Source organism: Rhinolophus ferrumequinum, chromosome 21, assembly GCF_004115265.2.
Source record: "Rhinolophus ferrumequinum isolate MPI-CBG mRhiFer1 chromosome 21, mRhiFer1_v1.p, whole genome shotgun sequence".
Taxonomy (NCBI): Eukaryota; Metazoa; Chordata; class Mammalia; order Chiroptera; family Rhinolophidae; genus Rhinolophus; species Rhinolophus ferrumequinum.
This window is the reverse complement of record NC_046304.1, coordinates 41,001,775-41,018,763: the sequence shown is the minus strand read 5'-3', so window position 1 is coordinate 41,018,763 and position 16,989 is coordinate 41,001,775. Positions and strand designations below refer to the sequence as shown.

Genomic DNA, 16,989 nt, shown 5'->3' with positions numbered 1-16,989 from the left:
ATTCTAAAGAGTAGCTACTGAGTTCCGTGGGGTTCAGGAAAACTTGCCACCTTGTTTGAGACCACCTGAAAGTCTTTTTAGAAGGAGAGGTGTGGTTGGGTGGGTGAAGTTGCTGAAGAGAGCAAGTCATGTTCCACCAGGGAATCGGGAGCTAAGTATTCACCTTAGCAGATGGTTGAAAACCATGAAGATTGTGGAAACATGCAGGTTTTGTAAAGTGTTCTCAGAAAGCAGTTTCAGTAGTTTTAAAGTATCACAAGTTTGATACCTAGGTAAGTACTGAAGGCTTCGAGTAACTGGATTTCATCATTGAAGAAGCAGCAAGTGTACTTAATTATTTTGAAGGTTTAGTGTGTTGGAGAAATGGAAGTCTTTTAACAAACTAGTCATACTTTCTGTTAGTAGTGGCATATCTAAAAAGGGCCTTTTGAATCTTTGGGATAATGAGTGGGGAGCTGGGTTTTTAGCAGACACTGAATTGTCAGTTTTGTCTGGTTTTTCGCAGGTTCACCGGAATAGCTCGGTGCGCTCTGGCTGTGATGTGAATCCCTCCTGTGCGCTGTGTGGCTCTGGCAGCGCCATCACCATGCCTCCAGAAATCCACTACGAAGCCCCGCTGTTGGAACGCCTTTCCCAGTTGGACTCTTGTGTTCATCCAGTTCTGGCATTTCCAGATGGTAAGAAAGGCCACAAAATATGAAGTCCAAATAAATGAGGCTTAAAGGGTTGAAAGTGAAAGCAAGTTAGCCAAGATCCTGATACAACCCATTACTATGAAGGCGTCACTTTGTCAACACAGTCTTCTCTTAGACTTTGTAAATTGCTACAGATCATCAGACCAGAATGTGCCACTAAAAGATTGTAACTTGCTAAGAGATTTCTGCCTAACCCTTCAAGTGGCTAGGTGGGGCCTAGGGACAGTTGCCTCCAGCCACAAGCAACTTGGTCCATTAGACCCCAACTTGTCTTTAAAAATGTATTGTCTGTGTGCCCCATGATGGGCAGCAGTGTTCTGGGAGAATGTCTTCATATCGGGAGTGTATGTTTTACTGTGGTTACATGACGGCATTCCAAGGTGTACGTAAGCATAGGTCCTCAATGTTAGCATGTGCTATTTTTCCAAATAAAATTAATCATAAGCCTCTGTGACTGCCAATTTTCCCTTTTCCCTCTTTTTTCATAATTGCTTTTCTCCCGTTGCACACAAAAAAAGTCTTCTTGCCCATACTGAGTCTCAGTGTGGGTCTTGCCCGACAGTATAAAAACCTTAGGCAATAGAGACCAAATGAAGGGATGGTTTCCAAGAGTTCGTGGCTCCTGAGAAGGAGAACCCCATGGGAGTTAAGTAAAATAGAATTTAAAAAATTAATGAAGGTGGATATGCCATATTTTATTTAGATTCTCTACCTTGTCTGTCATCTTAGAGTAAATATTAAGAAAATAACTGAAGGTAGACTTTACTCTCACTAAAATCTAATCAACTAAGTAGATTTAAAAGAAAGATTTTTCCTTGTTAATTAAGTCAAATGTATTTACATGCCAAAATGTTGATAAAAATGTTTGTAAAGCATATGTAGTAGTCTAGAAAATACAACCTTTACAACTGTCTGAGTTTATGATTTTTTTTTAATTACATTTCTTACGGTAGGGGTACATGAGCAAAAACATGTTGAAACTACTGCTCTAGATATAGGAAGCCAGTGCTTTCATAATCTGGATTGGTTTCATTGATTTTCAAATAATCTTATCTAGCTAGTCTCAACCTCCAGAATATAGAATGTAATAAGCATTTCCTCTCCAGTTGCTATGGTATTTTATATGTTATGGCTGTTTATGGACTTAACCATTACTTAAATTTTAAGCTTCCAGAGAGTAAAGAACCATGATTTCCTTCCTGTTCTGTCCTTTGTAAAGCCTTACAGATAGGCTCTACAAGTTTTTGAAAGGATAACTGAGATAGGAGTACTTGAAAGTAGGATAACTGAAATCGGCATCTGAGAAATGAGGATTATGTGGGATGTAAGATTTACTTGGTAGTATGGGGGGCAGTTTTCAGCATGAGTGGTATTAGAAACTTTTTCTTAAAGGGACAGGTGCTCAGAAATCGGGATTTTGCAGGCAAAACTATCTATGTTTATTAGTCTGTGTTGCAGTTGCAACTCTGCCATTGTAGCACAAAAGCAGTCATTGACATTATGTGAACAAATGGGCATGGCTATGTTCCAGTAAAACGTTATTTATAAAAACAATCATTACTGATGATCTGTCCTACTAGACAATCCTCTTTTCTTTATCTGTTCTTTAAATGATTGAATTCTTTCTTGGCCACCTAAATCCTACTCCTTACCTTGTTATCAAAACTTCCTTGTCTAAAGAAAGCATGGTATAATATTCTTCCTGCCACGTGACTTCTAGTAAGAGAAGAAATATTTAGAAAACTTGGAGCATATGGATAGCAAGCTTGGTGGGTTTAGGTCAGGAGTGGTGCAGCAGTAAGTAATGAATGGAATGGAATCTCTGCTTCAGATTTCAGAGTCACTGACTACTACCTTCTCTAGCTCATATAACAATTATTTTTATTTTCCCCCCTTTCTTCCTCCTACTCCCCTGACACACACACACACACACACACACACACTGCGGTACAAGCCGTTGTTTCTCAGTCTAGTTGTATAGGACACAGCTCCCTGGCCCATGCTGGTATTATGAGCCTTGCACTCCCCCGGCAGTCGGTCGCTGGTCTGCCACTCACAGTGGCTCACAAATGCTCACGCTGACCTCCGGCATCTTAGCTGTAGAGGACACAACTTATTGGGCCCATGTGCGAATCGAACCGGCAGCCCTTGGCGTTAGGAGCACGGCACTCCAACCACCTGAGCCACCAGGCCGGCCCCATATAACAATTATTTGTACAGCATTTTATGATTTACAAAGCACTTTTCTCACACTTCTCTCATTTGCTTCTCTCAGTAATCTTGTGGTGTTGCATCAGTTTTACAAATCAAGAAACAGGCTTAAAGAGTCCTGGTTTACCTCAGGATAAATGGCTAATGAGTATGGATGGCTGTAGAATTCAAACCCAGGTCATGTGATGCCTGTCCTTTGTTTTATTCTATTCCATGTTCCTTCCCAGCCAGGTTATTGAGTGAGGTTTCTACCGATTTCCAGACCTGTGCTGCAGACAGAGCCACCAGGAAGACTAAGGAACATTTCTTGGGTTACTCTCTCAGGATTACAGTATTGAATTGTATGGTCTCATATTTAAACAAAGAAGACTGCAGCCTAGAGTTATATTCTGATTCTGACGAGGCGTCACCGTACTCATTCTGTGTGAATAGCCCCTCCTGAAGTATTGAGAGTCCACATGTATCATTGTGTAGAGTAATTAGTAGCAGTGAAGACTAACGGCCAGCGTGATACTGTGTGGGTCTAACGTGTACCAGACTTGACCTCTGAGCCACTCCTTTGCGTCTCTTCTCTAGAAGATATTTAAAGATGGCAGGATTTCCAGTTTTTAATTTTCAAGTAGAGTTTTACTAATGTTTCCTAACTAGTTTGTGTAGTTTGTTAGGAAGTGAACCAACTCTTAATCCTAGAGTTCTGTCTCCCCCATCTTAACCACACCTCAGCCACGCCCATTAAGTGTGGATACAGTTTGAGGAACTGGAAGCCAGGCTGGAAGGTGGAGGCATTAGGGCATAACCTGCCAGTACTCCAGAAAGAGGGGCTTGTTTCCTTATCACCTCACTTAATCAAGCCAGGTTAATCCTTAGCTTGAAAAGTAGAGGGTGGATAACCTTGGGGGAAAGGAATGTTAACTTTGGTTTGGGTTTAATAAGAGCACCACCTGCTGGCCATGAAGATCTGTGCTGTTTTGAGAAAGCTTGCCAAAACAACTAGCGGTAGTGCGAAGCTACCACAACTTGCCAGCAGGAGGAGGAGTTGAACATTACAAAACACCCCAAGGAAGTGTGTTTGAGAAAATGCTAGAAAGTATAATGAGCAAAACAGTCAAGTGAATCATGGGATGTCAGACCCTGGTGAGCTTTGAGTTAAGGCCTTTTCACTTTATTCCCGGAAGTAGTAATTTGAGATAATGTTACTAATCACTTTTGTTTCCCTGTCTGTCACTGAACTAATCAGGATCTGCACCCTCTTCTCTGATAATAGCACTTCAACGCTCTTGCCTGTGAAGGTATGGAATGTATGGAGTCTGCCAGCTGAATGAGTCCCTGTCGTGTTCTCTTCCATTTCATATCCCTTCTTTGCTTACTTTCAGGTTCTCTACATATAGTCTATTTCAGAGTTTTAGCTTTATGTGGATCCTAGGTGTTATTATTTACCCAGAGCATGAATTCACCCGCAATTCCTAAGGAACGTTTTTGTTCACTGGGCGGGGGGATTTTACTGAGTTCACTCTTAATATGAAAGCAGTCAAAACACAGCAAACTTCCAGCAAAGTATAGCAGCCTAAGTCCCTTAAACAGTGTTATTATCCCTAACTGCTCCAGGAATGTCCTCTTGTGCTTACTCAAATTGATTGATAGTGGCTATCTGGATTTAATTAATTTTTTGAGAGGAGTCTAAGGTCTTGGGATCCAACAGAAAAGAGTGTGGTGATTGCTTAGCCTGTGTCTGCAGCAGACACAGAAGGGGGGAGAACTAGGGGGGCGTGTGCTAGGATGTTACCAGCCCTGATCTAGGCCTGCTGCATCATTCCTCTTGCAGATGAAGACACTAAAGCCCAGCTGAATGACTTGTTGTTTTCTCCTCCTTCTCAGTGATGGACCTGGGACCTGAATCCAGGCTACTTACTTCCAGTCTGTTGCTATTTTCACTAGCGCCTTTTTACCCTGGGTTTAATTTTCAGGTTTGAGAGAACAATGATGGGGGTTAAATAAAAGGAAACAATGAAGTCACTTTGCCTTTGTAGTCGTATTAGATAGGCTCTGCCAGGTTGGGAGTAACTCTGCTGGTGACAAAGGTGTGTCCTAGAATATAGAGGAAGTGTGCTTCGCTTTCTTAAGCCTTCTTTATACATTCCAGCTAAGCCCAGCTTTCAGAATGCCTCTAGACAATGCTTTATTTCCTACACATCCTTTTCCCCAAACACTCTGAATTAGAGCGAAGAATTTTGACCATTAATACCTTTAAACTCAATTCTCAATTACTGATGACTGGGAAATCCTTTGCTTTTTAACATTTGGCTTTGCGGGGGTAGCACATCATTTTATTAAGAAGCTTGCGGGGAGGGATCGAAGGGCTGGGAGCCCCATGAGATCTGGCGTTCGTGGCCTGGCTGGGATCTCCCCACCTTCGAGGTTGCTGAATGCTGACATTTATTTTTTAAAGCAGGATAAGTGAATTTGTTACAAGTGTAGCAAACAATGGTTGTGGAAAATTTTTTCAAAAGTGTTTAAATTTTTGTGAACTGCAGAACTCCCTTGAAAAATACACTGTACTCTCCAGTTCCTTGGGAATAATTTAAGAAACATCAGATTCTACCTGAGAATCAATCAAACCTCTATTCTCTGGGCCAAAGAATAACCTCGTGGTGTGTGTATGGGCTTCAGTGTTAATACAAACCTGAGTTTGAATGTTTGTTGTTACCAAGCTATGTAACCTTGGACTGTTAATTTACCTCTCTGAACCTGTTTGATGCTTCCATCATGGAATTGTTATGAAGAGTAAGTGATAACACACATGATGATATACACATACGCCAGCTACATGATAATGGGATCCGTAAATGTTCATTTCTGCCCTCTCTTCTCTGCCCCCACTCCTAAGCTCAGATTGAGCACATCCTCTATCCTCCCTGGGAGCCAAAACCCCATGCATGTTTAGAAAATATATTAAGCAGAATAAATCTGTAATAGTTATGGAAAAAGGCATGCCATCAGTGACTAGAGTTTAATGATTTTTGAAAGGTGGAAAAATAGAATGGATAACTGGAGAAATAAAACTAGAAAAAAGTAGGCCAAAGCATATGCAGGAGTAAACTCCTCTGGGGTAGGAGCGATTACCGGGAGGTTCTTCGCCCCCAATGAAAAAGGATGCAGAGAAGTAGGGATGGGACCTCGGCGTTTGTCTGGGTAATGAATTTGGGCTCGTTTTGGAAGAACGAGGTTGGATTTTCCTCTCCTGTCCTCCTCCTACCCCACCAGTGCTTACTCCCATCAAGCAGTGGTGGTCCATTCTACACTGCAGCAGTGGGTATGGACTCGGAGGCTGGGACTTCTGAGTGTGCCCAGGTGGTTAGATTCCCAGGAGGAACTGGAAGCTAAAGAGAAATGTGCAGGTCTTCAGATTTAAAAGAACCCTGGAAAGCTTTTCAGAACCCTGAAAAAAGACCCACACTTACATCCATGGTGGTGAAATTTCGAAAGATTGAGACTATATAAAAAGGAAAAGCTAAGTGTCCGATCACCACTAGAGGTTCTTCTAGCCAGAATAGTAGGGCAAGAAACAGAAATGGAAGGTATACAGATCGAAAGGCAGTAAAACAGCCTCTATTTATAGATGACATACTTGTGTATGTGGAAAATCTTACGTATCCACAATAACAAAAAAGTTAGTAATGACTTCAACAAGATCACAGGATATAAGGTCAACATATAAAAAAATTACTGTATTTCTGTATACAAACTGAACAATTATAAGTATAAATTGAAATTTTTAAAAAACACTATCAAAAAGCATGAAGTAGTTAAGAATAAACTTAACAAAATATGAATATAACCTGTAGAATGAAAACTGACAAACACTGCTGAGTGAAAATTAAAGAAAACTTAAAACTGTGCAGACATACCACTTATGGATTGACTCAATATTGATGGCAGTTCTCTCCAAATTGACCTATTAGTTTTATACTACAACAAGCTTTTTTGTTTGTGTGCTTGTTTGCCCAAACACTTAAAAGAAGAAAACAGTCCACCTGCAAGTGGATAAGAATCATGTTCTGTTTTATCTGCAACACTGGATGTTAGAATACAATGGAGTAAAGCTTTAAAAGTCTGAGAGAAAAATGGTTTTAATCTAGAAATGCTTTTTTAAAGCAATTACTCAAGGACACATTCTTAGAAAAATAAAAAATAAAACTAAGAAAATGGAAAAAAGAATCTGAACATAAGTAAAAGTTAACAATCAAGTCTAAAAAATCGTTTTCGTGTTTTGTGATAGTGAAGATTAACTTATCAGCTAAAAGACCTAGATAATCTCAAGATGGAAGGTGGCGGGGCTGTGGGGGAAGAAAGGGGAAGGAATGGTATAATTCTTACGCAGGGGCCGGGAGATGTAGTACTGAGTACAGTGCTTGACACGTAGTAGACAGTAAGTATCCATTGAGTGTATCCCGATTAACTCTATTGATAGAGGTAGACTTAAACGTTTGAGTCTCTAGAAGAATAAAAGCAGGATGTTTATCAATCTTTCAGACCAATAAAATTAACAAACTTAGCAGAATACGTGAACAAAGAAACTCCATCAGTCTAACAAAAGGTATTTTAGATGTGTTTCGTTTTGGTTTTGAATTTGAAAAATAAAAGGCAAAAGTGAATAGAAAAATGACCTTCAGTGAAATTCAGTGCCTGTCCTGCCAGGTCATCGTGCCACTGGGCAAATAAAAGAAGGGTGTAATGTAGGTCTTGCCCACTGGCGAGCCGGTGCTCCTGGGGAACTTGCCTCACTTGGTGAGAGAGCACGGAGGCCAGGTGTTTGAACTAACCTGTCGTGTTTTGTGTCTTACAGATGTCCCCACAAGCCTGCACTTCCAGAGCATGCTGAAATCTCAGTGGCAGAACAAACCTTTTGACAAAATCAAACCTCCCAAAAAGTTTTCACTTAAGCACAGAGCACCCATGCCAGGCAGTCTGCCAGATCCAACTCGTAAAGACAGGCACAAGTTGGTCAACTCCTTCCTAACAACAGCCAGTAAGTTTCAGAGGACAAGGGAGTCCTCCAGTTACTGTTCTGTTCCTTTCATACCTCAAGGTACTGGTTTGCTATGGTAGTATGTCAGGGTTGGGAATTTGACTGACCCATATCAGCTCACAGTCTACTTCTGCTTGTCTTGGATTCTCTCGGATGGACTTGGGAAGCTATTCTAGACACGATGTGTGCATCTTGGGGCAAGACCCGAATGCTCAGTGGAGAGCCAGCAGTGGCATGGCCTCAGGTCCCTCTGTGGGCAGGCTGTTTTCTGCAGCCTGGTGTCACGTTTCTCTGGTAGAGGCCCCCGTGGGCTCCCTGGCCCTGGTGCTGTTTGCTAGAAGCTTCAGTCCCACAGGACTTCCCGCTGCCCTGGGTGTCTGTCATTGTTCTAGAGAGAACTCAAGAGCTCAGAACTCAGAAGTTTGAGAGAAGATATTTCACAGCTCTTTTTCTGTTCCCCTCTTCAGAGCTGTCCCATCACCAAACCCGGCCTGACAGGACCCACAGGCAGCACTTAGACGATGTGGGGGCCGTGCCTATGGTGGAGCGAGTGACAGCGCCCAAAGCAGAGCGCTTGCTCAACCCACCGCCACCTGTGCATGACCCAAACCACAGCAAAATGAGATTGCGAGACCATTCATCAGAGAGAAGTGAAGGTAGGGCCAGGCCCGGCACCTCTACCTGCATTTGCACTTGCTCAGGGCTTTCTGGGGCAGCCTGGGCTTTTCTTAATTGCCCCCAGCTTTGTCCTTCACTCTAGGAAGGCAGAGTAGAAGGACCCTACTGCTTCTCAATGCAGGCCACTTCTTCCTGCAGTACTACTTCCCCCCAAGCAGATTGCTTCCCCCTTTCATCCTCTGGGCTCAGAAGGCATTTTTGCCTTTGCTGTGTATTGCTGGCATTCCTAGCTTGTGCTCGAAGGAGAGCTGGTGGGGTAGCCACATAGTCCTCTTTTCTGCTGACTTCTGCAGTGTTGAAGCATCACACAGACCTGAGCAGTTCGAGCTACCTGGCAGCCACCCACCATCCACCGCACAGCCCGTTGGTGCGACAGCTCTCCACCTCGTCAGACACCTCTGCGCCCACCAGCTCTAGCCCGCAGGTTACAGCCAGCACGTCTGTAAGTACCTGCATGGAGGTGGCCAGACAGCCCCTCTGCAGTTAGAGCTCATTTACATGTGTCTGGGGGACAATGGAAGGAGGGGACTAAGAGGCCCAGGGCAGTCATGGGGACTCAACTCTTCACAGTTGTGTGTCATTTTTAAGTCAGAGTGATGGTATTTGACTTTCTGTTGTTTTCCAAAATAGAGATGGATCCATGTATGCTGGGCCATCCGTAGAAAGCCTGATGGGGGCACAGACTCTTAGGTGACCTGTGACTGTTCACGATGCTGGGACTCAGTTTCTCCCAGGCCTCAGCAATCCCAGGGCTCTAAGCCTGATGGTCTAAAAAGGAAGCTGAGATGAGGGATAGAGGAGAGATACAATGGGGATTACAGACAGACATTTGAGTTCCTTGTTTGTACTCTACTGGTGACTGGGGCTAGAGTACTGAGAATAAACACGGGTATTCGAGCTCCGGAAGGGCAGGGAGGTGCGCAGAGCAGAACTACAGACCCCACCGGCCACCCTGGCAGTACTAAGTGGAGTGCGCTCATATGGCTTCACAGGTACCACTCTATCCAGAAAGCTGTTCGCACAGCCCTTCTAGGCACGCATTCCTGGTCCTTTTGTTCTGATAGTTCAATTCCTTGAGATGTGCCTCCTTGAACACATACCTGTAGCTGCTCTGTGCCCACTAACGGGTCCTTTATGCAGTAACTGTAATACTAATAACAGTAATAAAATGCTGCAGCGGTGTCTGTGTTTTACTGTTGTCTCTCAGTCCTGTGATGCCCTTTGAGGTGTAGGTGGTGGTAAGGATCTCCACTTTGCAGGCAGGGAAACATGCTTTCCAAGGTTAAGGAAATTGTATAACGCAAGGTGACTTGTGTGGGTTATAATCGTGACTCAGGCCCAGGTCGTCTTGACTGCAGAGCTGGCTCTCTTACCATCATCACCTACATAGTGTAGGGAGGCCACAGGGTGGGGCATTGTCGAGGCGACATATTTGAAACCCCTTTAGAGCTGACATCAGGAGCCCACAAAATGTACTCTGTAGGCTCCTGTGATCCGGTAGGAATTCACATTGTTCTGTCTTTGCTCTTAAAAATCAGACAATCTTTAAATGACCCCTTGTTCCTCCCCCCTTCACTTCCCACACCCACAAATTGTGTCTAGATAAGTGTGTAGTGTCTGTCAGTTACCCATCAGCAAAGGGTCTCGGGTAACCAGAGGACCAAAGGATTTCAAAGAGTCTAATTCTGATAGAAAAATCTGAACTCTGAGATCCAAGACTTGGTGAGACGTCAGTATTTTCTCACCTGCCAACCCTCCCATGTCTGGAGAATGTTAACTTAGGCCTGGACTGTTTGAAATTTTTACTTATTATTTACTGAGTACAAATTTTGTATATAGCACTACGATGACCCTTAAAACTCTCACTCCCAGCTTTTTTCAGAGAATCTGGATTTATTTAATAGAGTGAAAGAAAGGCCAAATGTGTAAAAAGGTAGTGTGTTGGGGGGGAGGGGGCTTCACAAATGACCGGGGATGCATCAGAATCACCTCAATGGCTTAAAAAACCCTGAAGATTCCAATTTGATAATCAGAAGTGGGGTGTTCAAGAACTTTTTTATTTTAAAGCACTCCCTCCTCACCTTGCTTCTGATGTGCAACCAGGTTTGGGGACCACCTTCCATTCCCGTTATCTGCTCTCCACCTCAGTCTAAGCAGGAGAGTGTAGATACATTAGAACAAATGAATACCTGGTGGAGTGGGGGGTCTAGGTGGAGGCCGAGTGCTCGAGCCTAGTGAGCGGCCCCACCACCCACCCTGCCTTGTCCCCTCCAGGGTCCTACAGCAGGCCCGAGAAGATTCAGGGGAAATCAGACCTGTTTCTCCCAGCAGTTTCCTGTTCATTCTTTTTTATTATTAATTTCAGGTATACAAAATCCCATTCATTCTTGGTTAAGGTATAGGGAAAGCTGTCTCTTGCGGCTTCCTAAAGGTACACCTCTTGTAGTGGAACACATCATTTCAACAGAGGTGTGGCAGAGGCCTATGGGTACGAGATCGCTGATCCTCAGCTACAGAACTCAGCCAGGCAGGCTTTGCAGAAATCTCTTAAACCATTTTGTTTAACCAGTTAGCCTAAATTTGTGAGGTCAAGGACAATCTATTCTCATTTGATAGAGAAGGAAATTGACTAACCTGAAGTCATAGTTGACGGTAGCGAAAATCCTGGCCCAGAAAGCGCTTGCTGCCTTTCAACATTCTCTGAGATCGTCCTGAAATGATGAGATGAATCAATTCTGCATCGCCCTCCAGGAACAGAGCAGAGGGGTTATTTGTAGGGTACAACCTCTTCCTCATCTTCCTTCGCTGACCCCTTCCCTCTGTGCCTACCACACTTTGGTTTGGGTTTGAATGCAGCCTCGTAGGTATTCCCAGCTGTGTTGTTGCCATGGCAGCATGTGTGTCATCCCACTGTTTCCCTCTGGCCCCTCACAGCTCAGTTGCCAGTCTCTGTGTTAGGGTAGGGAGTTTGCTATTGGGGCGCAAGCAGCTAGGGGACTTTTTCCTCCGTCTAAGAAACCAAGCCCTTAGGCTCCCTGCTTTGTTCCTCCTTTTGTCTCCGAGCTACTCTAGATGCCCACCACCTCCTCTGATACTGGATCCTTGCTAGTCTTCTTTCCCAAGAGTTTTATCTTCTCACTTTCCTATAGAAGTGAATCTACTTTCTCCAGGAGTGTGAGCTATAGAGCTTGGTCCTTTTCTTCAGTCTCCCTGCACTCATCTCCATTGTTACAGCCAGAAAGCTCTTTTTCCCCAAGAATAATAGAAAGAAGGGAAGTCACATAGAGGCTGAGCAAATGGTAGGTACAGATTTAGCTGAAGAGTTCAGATCTGCGAGGAGGCACTTTCATGACAGCCAAGGTTAGATGATCTATTGAGCTGGACTTAGTCTGTCATCTTTCAGGATAAGGGGAATCATCTTTATAACTTGAACAGTCACCGACAGGCTTAAGCATTGGCCTTAGGAGCCACTATGGGTGTAAGTCATAGACGGATAAAAGGGGGAAACGGGAGGGGTAGTAAAGATGTGTATGCAGGAGTAAGAACCACAACATTTGACTCAAGGCGCCAGATACCCATCCCTGTGAAATTCAACAGATGTCTGTTTTTATGTGAGCCCTTGAAGGGAGAGGGTGTCCAGTGAGACTTTGTGGGGAGATACTCAGGACCACCCAGTATTTCTCCTGGTGGCCTCTTGTGGGGGACCCTCTCCTAGGTGCAAGCAGCTGCCGCGCAGCCCCCACTCACGGACCCAGCTGCCTGGTTATTGGCAATCCTGTTTTCCGTCTCAGGTGTGTGCTTTGATGTTGGGAGAATTGTGCCTCCCCTTTAAACTTACCTTTGCCTTCCAGCAGCCGATACGGAGGAGAAGGGGGGAGAGCTCATTCGATATTAACAACATTGTCATCCCCATGTCTGTTGCTGCAACAACCCGGGTGGAGAAACTGCAATACAAGGAAATCCTTACTCCCAGGTAGAGGCCCAAATAATTGGCTCCTGTCCGTTCTTCCTGTTATTGCCCTTTTTCTGCCTTCTCTTGTCACTGAACTTTGGGTCCTAGGACGCCTTGGGTTTTGTCTTCTCTTTAAGAGAAAGTCCTACCTGATAGAGATGAAATGATTCCTCTGTGTGTTTCTGCCTCATCTCGTTGTGTGAGCACCCACCCGACCACAGGCCACAAGCTGGCTGTAGAAGTGGCGCGGTGTGTTTTAAAGTACTGAATTTTCTGGTGGCATGAGAGCAGGATTTGAATCTTTATTTCTAACTTAGGCTGACAAATCAGAAGAATGGGCAGCTCTGCGTGTGCGTTCGCATATGGCAGCAGTGAGCTCGTGCGCAGCAGCGGTGGTCCCCTTGAGACAGGCTCCTGAGCTCGAGTGCATCGCAGCCTCCAGGGCGAGGGAGGGCAGGGCCTGCACAGCAGGAAGCAGTGGCACTCGCAGGCCCAGGGCTCCTTCTTGCGTGGATACATGTGTCCTGCCCCAGGCTACCTGCCGCCTCACGATTGTCCCTTCTTGGTTTTGCAGCTGGCGGGAGGTCGATCTTCGGTCTCTGAAGGGGAATCCTGACGAGGAGAACGAGGAGGTAACGGCCTGGTCATTCTGTCTGTGTACACATGTGGGTGCATGCCTCCCGGGGCCTGAGACCTGTGGGTGGCAAGTGCAAGCTCGCTGTGCTCCTTTTAGACTGGGAAGGGCCTGGAATGGGGTGGAGCTGGCTCTAAAGTGATCTACCCATTAAACTCGGCTGGGGGGCGGGGGGCAGGGGGGCTCAGTGAAGCTGCTCTGTTACAGATCGAGGACCTGTCTGACGCCGCCTTCGCCGCCCTGCATGCCAAATGTGAGGAGATGGAGAGGGCTCGGTGGCTGTGGACCACAAGTGTGCCGCCCCAGCGGCGGGGCAGCAGGTGATGGCGCCAGGAGTTGGGGCCCTAACTGTCCAGGGGCGTGCGCTGCCTCTCAGTGGCTCTTCCTGTCCACTCACTGGCCGTGGCTGGGAGCGCAGAGTCCTTGGTGTTTGCTGGGCCTAAGGCGGGTGTAAGCGGTCGGGTGCTGGGCCCCGCGGAGTGGGTCTGCCCAGTGCTGACACTAGCGATCGCGGGGCCCCGAGAGCGGGCTCTGACATTCGGAGGCCTCAGAACTGGGTACCCTTCCTTGGACAGTGGAGTGTGGTTTTGTGGTGCTGCTGGAAAGAACTGTTTCACCCGCCTCCATTATCGTTAACAGTGACAGAAGCCCTCAGGAGTCTCAAGTAGGAAGAGTTAGACTCTCGGTTTTGCTTTTTTTCTTTGACTACAATTTTCAAAGTCGGAACTGATTTCCCTTCCTCTGGGAATTCACTGGGCACCAAGCAGGACTGTTCGGCACTGGCTTTCTCTTGGGATGAGGGGCGTACACCGTTCTCAGATGTCACGTGCTGTCGCTGCCCCTTCCATGGCGGCGGGAGGGAGGGAGGGGAGCTGTGGTTCCTAGGAAGGACCTTGGTGGGAGCCTGCCTCAGCTCCGCCGGTTGGGATGCTGGTCCGCATGTCTCCTCCCCAACTCCCCAAAATAAAAGACTAGTACTGGAATCCCCTGTCACTCAGGCACTCAGCTTTTCACTCCTTGGTGTACAGGTCTTACAGGTCATCAGATGGCCGGACAACCCCGCAGCTGGGCAGTGCCAACCCCTCCACCCCCCAGCCTGCCTCCCCTGATGTCAGCAGTAGCCACTCGTTGTCGGAGTTCTCCCACGGCCAGTCCCCTAGGAGCCCCATTAGCCCGGAACTGCACTCGGCCCCCCTCACCCCTGTGGCGCGGGACCCTCTGCGCCACCTGGCCAGTGAAGACACCCGTTGTTCCACCCCAGAGCTGGCGCTGGATGAACAGGTGAGGGTGCTGCCTTGGCGGGGAGGGGCTGGGATTGGGAAGGGCCGGCGTCGGCTGGAGATGGGTCTTCATCTCCCATTTGAAGGGGACAGGGTGCTGCATTGAAACTGACCTTCTGAAGGTACCACGGACCTGGCCATTGTTCAAAGGGTGCCCACTCTGTGGGGTCGTCCCAAGCCACCCCAGGAACTCTAGAGAGGGCCTGGACTCCATTCCTCACATTTTGGGGAGGGCCTCGGGGCAGGAGGCAGGCCGGGCCTGGGTGCTCACCAGGCAACTTGTCTGCCCCCAGTCTGTCCAGCCGTGGGAGCGACGAACCTTCCCCTTGGCGTACAGTCCCCAGGCAGAGTGTGAGGACCAACTGGACGCGCAGGAGCGGGCAGCCCGCTGCACTCGACGCACCTCAGGCAGCAAGACGGGCCGGGAGACAGACGCGGCGCCCGCTTCGCCCCCCGTGGTCTCCCTCAAGAGTCGGCATCTGGCGGCAGCAGTCACAGCTCAGCGTCCAGCTCACAGATGAGCGGGATACAAGAATCTAAACAGACTCACTAACTATTGGCATTAAAGCTTCAGAAATCTCTGCGTTTGATATTCAAACATCATATGCCGGAAATTTTCACAGTTTTTAGTGAATTTAAGGAATTTAGATTCTCCTTTGTTTTTTTTTTCTTTCTTGTTTTGATTTTTGTTTTGGTTTTGATTTCCATGTTTTGTTGTCACACACCTGAGCACTTCCTCCAGTTGGCAAACAGAAGTTCAGGATAAGACCCTGCGGGCCTGGTCCTGGCATGCCCTCTGCACTGTGGAATCACTGGACGTAGCGATGTTTGATGGTCACCCCCTCCCTCACACCTGTGGGCAGGGTGGACGGACAGGCGCCAGAGGGATGGACAGCTCCAGCACAGTGTTGCCACCGTAGGTGGGGAGCTGGGGCGGGAGAGCAGTGTCTCTTACCCCCACCCTTCACCCTCCCGTCTGGGCCTGGCTCAGCTCCGGCCCGCCCACATGGGTCCCTGGCTCACCTGGGCGGGAGCGTCCCCACCAGTCAGTCTCTCGGCCATAACTGCCAGCTGTTCGCCCTGAGCTCGCAGCTGACAGAGTGGCTTCCCCTTGTCACCCAAATCTTGGAGCCCTGTTTTGGGTTTCCTCTGCATTTGGTCGTCTGTTTGGCTCCTTAACTGCAGTATCCTGGCTGCGGCTGCTCAGGTCCCCATCCTGCCCCTTCGTGCCCTCTCGTCTGCCCCTCCCCCCCCACGCCACATACACACACACCCTGCAGTACTTGCGCTCGGACTATTTCACCACCTAGCCTGGCCCATGAAGGTAGGGTTAGGACTATTTAACCTCTATTCCCAGTCCTTTGCCAACTAAGGGGTCTGGGAAATGAGCAGCCATCTCCGTGTAGTTCTGTTTCTACTGGTTCATGTAGTCAGTCCTGTTTCCTCCGGTCCAGTTCCTGTTGGTGTCATTAGCCCCTTCCTCTTTCCAGCTCCTTGCCTGTGGAACATTATCTGGTCCTGGCTGTGGTTCCATCACTCCCCGTGGTCACCCCCTTGGTTAACCTTGTGCCTGTCTCACCTATGATCACATTACCAAAAAGGGGGCAATAAGGACTTTTTTTTTTCTTTTTGCCATTTTGTAATCGTATAAAAATAGTAGACAAACTGCTTAATGGTTGGGGTTTTTTCACAATTTTCAACATTAGTGATTTTTTTGATTCTGTTTGCAAGTTAAAAGGTTTGTCATTGTTTCTTTAAAAAACAATAATGCACCATATCCCTATGCATAAAGTGCTTCTTCTATTTATAAGGTTGAAAATTCTGAATAACCCTTTTAGCATTGTAAAAAAAAAAACAAAAACGGAAAAAAAAAACCTTGTATTTTGTAAATATTTTCTTTTCCTGCTTTGAGCTGTGTATTGGCAGCGAAACATGTAGCTGTCCTTGTTCTATAGAAATGCTTTTCTTCAGAGAAGCTGATCTTTGTTAATGTCTTGATTCTGTTCGCAAAGCACAGACTAGTGCTTAAAAAAAAGGAAGGAAAAATTGAAAAAAATAAAAAAAAAGTTACAGAATGTTGTGTGCCAGGCCTTTGTTGACAGTTGGACATGGGAGGTGGCGGCTTAGGAAATGGCCCTGCTGGAGCGGCTCTCTGGTGTCATCTGACTTGCTCTGAACCTTGGGAGTCTCCATTCTGTCTTCTGGGCACCTGGCAGGGTCATCTGATGGTCAGCGGAGGGAGGATGTGGTGGTTTTCACCCTTGGGGAGGTAAGGGGTGCCAGGAGGAGCAGGGTCTGCAGAGACCATCTCCCTTCTGCTTGGATGTAAGTAACCGACCTTGCTTCTCTATGTTCCTTTGTCTGGTGAGGCCACCAGCAGTGTGACATTGGATGTCGAGCCTAAATTGCTTTTCAGTGGAGATTTCACGTCACTTCACCACAGACCTTTCTGGGGTTGAGGGCCAGTGAGATAGACTGTGCATGGAGCCTGAGCAGCTCCTCACCTGCTTCCT

The 16,989-nt window shown here is 46.7% G+C and overlaps 1 protein-coding gene across 4 annotated transcripts in view; it reads left to right on the top strand.

Moving 5' to 3' along the window:
* Positions 1-16,551, top strand: part of KANSL1 (KAT8 regulatory NSL complex subunit 1) — a 156,807-nt gene extending 140,256 nt beyond the window's left edge. For 3 of the 4 annotated variants that reach the window (XM_033089856.1, XM_033089855.1, XM_033089854.1), the window contains 9 exons: positions 506-677; positions 7,750-7,932; positions 8,400-8,588; positions 8,904-9,052; positions 12,462-12,583; positions 13,137-13,194; positions 13,404-13,516; positions 14,225-14,477; positions 14,770-16,551. In XM_033089856.1, the coding sequence (XP_032945747.1) occupies positions 506-677; positions 7,750-7,932; positions 8,400-8,588; positions 8,904-9,052; positions 12,462-12,583; positions 13,137-13,194; positions 13,404-13,516; positions 14,225-14,477; positions 14,770-14,997 (1,467 nt within the window). In that variant the 3' untranslated portion in view covers positions 14,998-16,551. The remainder of the gene's footprint in view (positions 1-505; positions 678-7,749; positions 7,933-8,399; positions 8,589-8,903; positions 9,053-12,461; positions 12,584-13,136; positions 13,195-13,403; positions 13,517-14,224; positions 14,478-14,769) is intronic. The other variant, XM_033089857.1, reaches the window with a different exon arrangement.
* Positions 16,552-16,989: the final 438 nt, after the last annotated feature.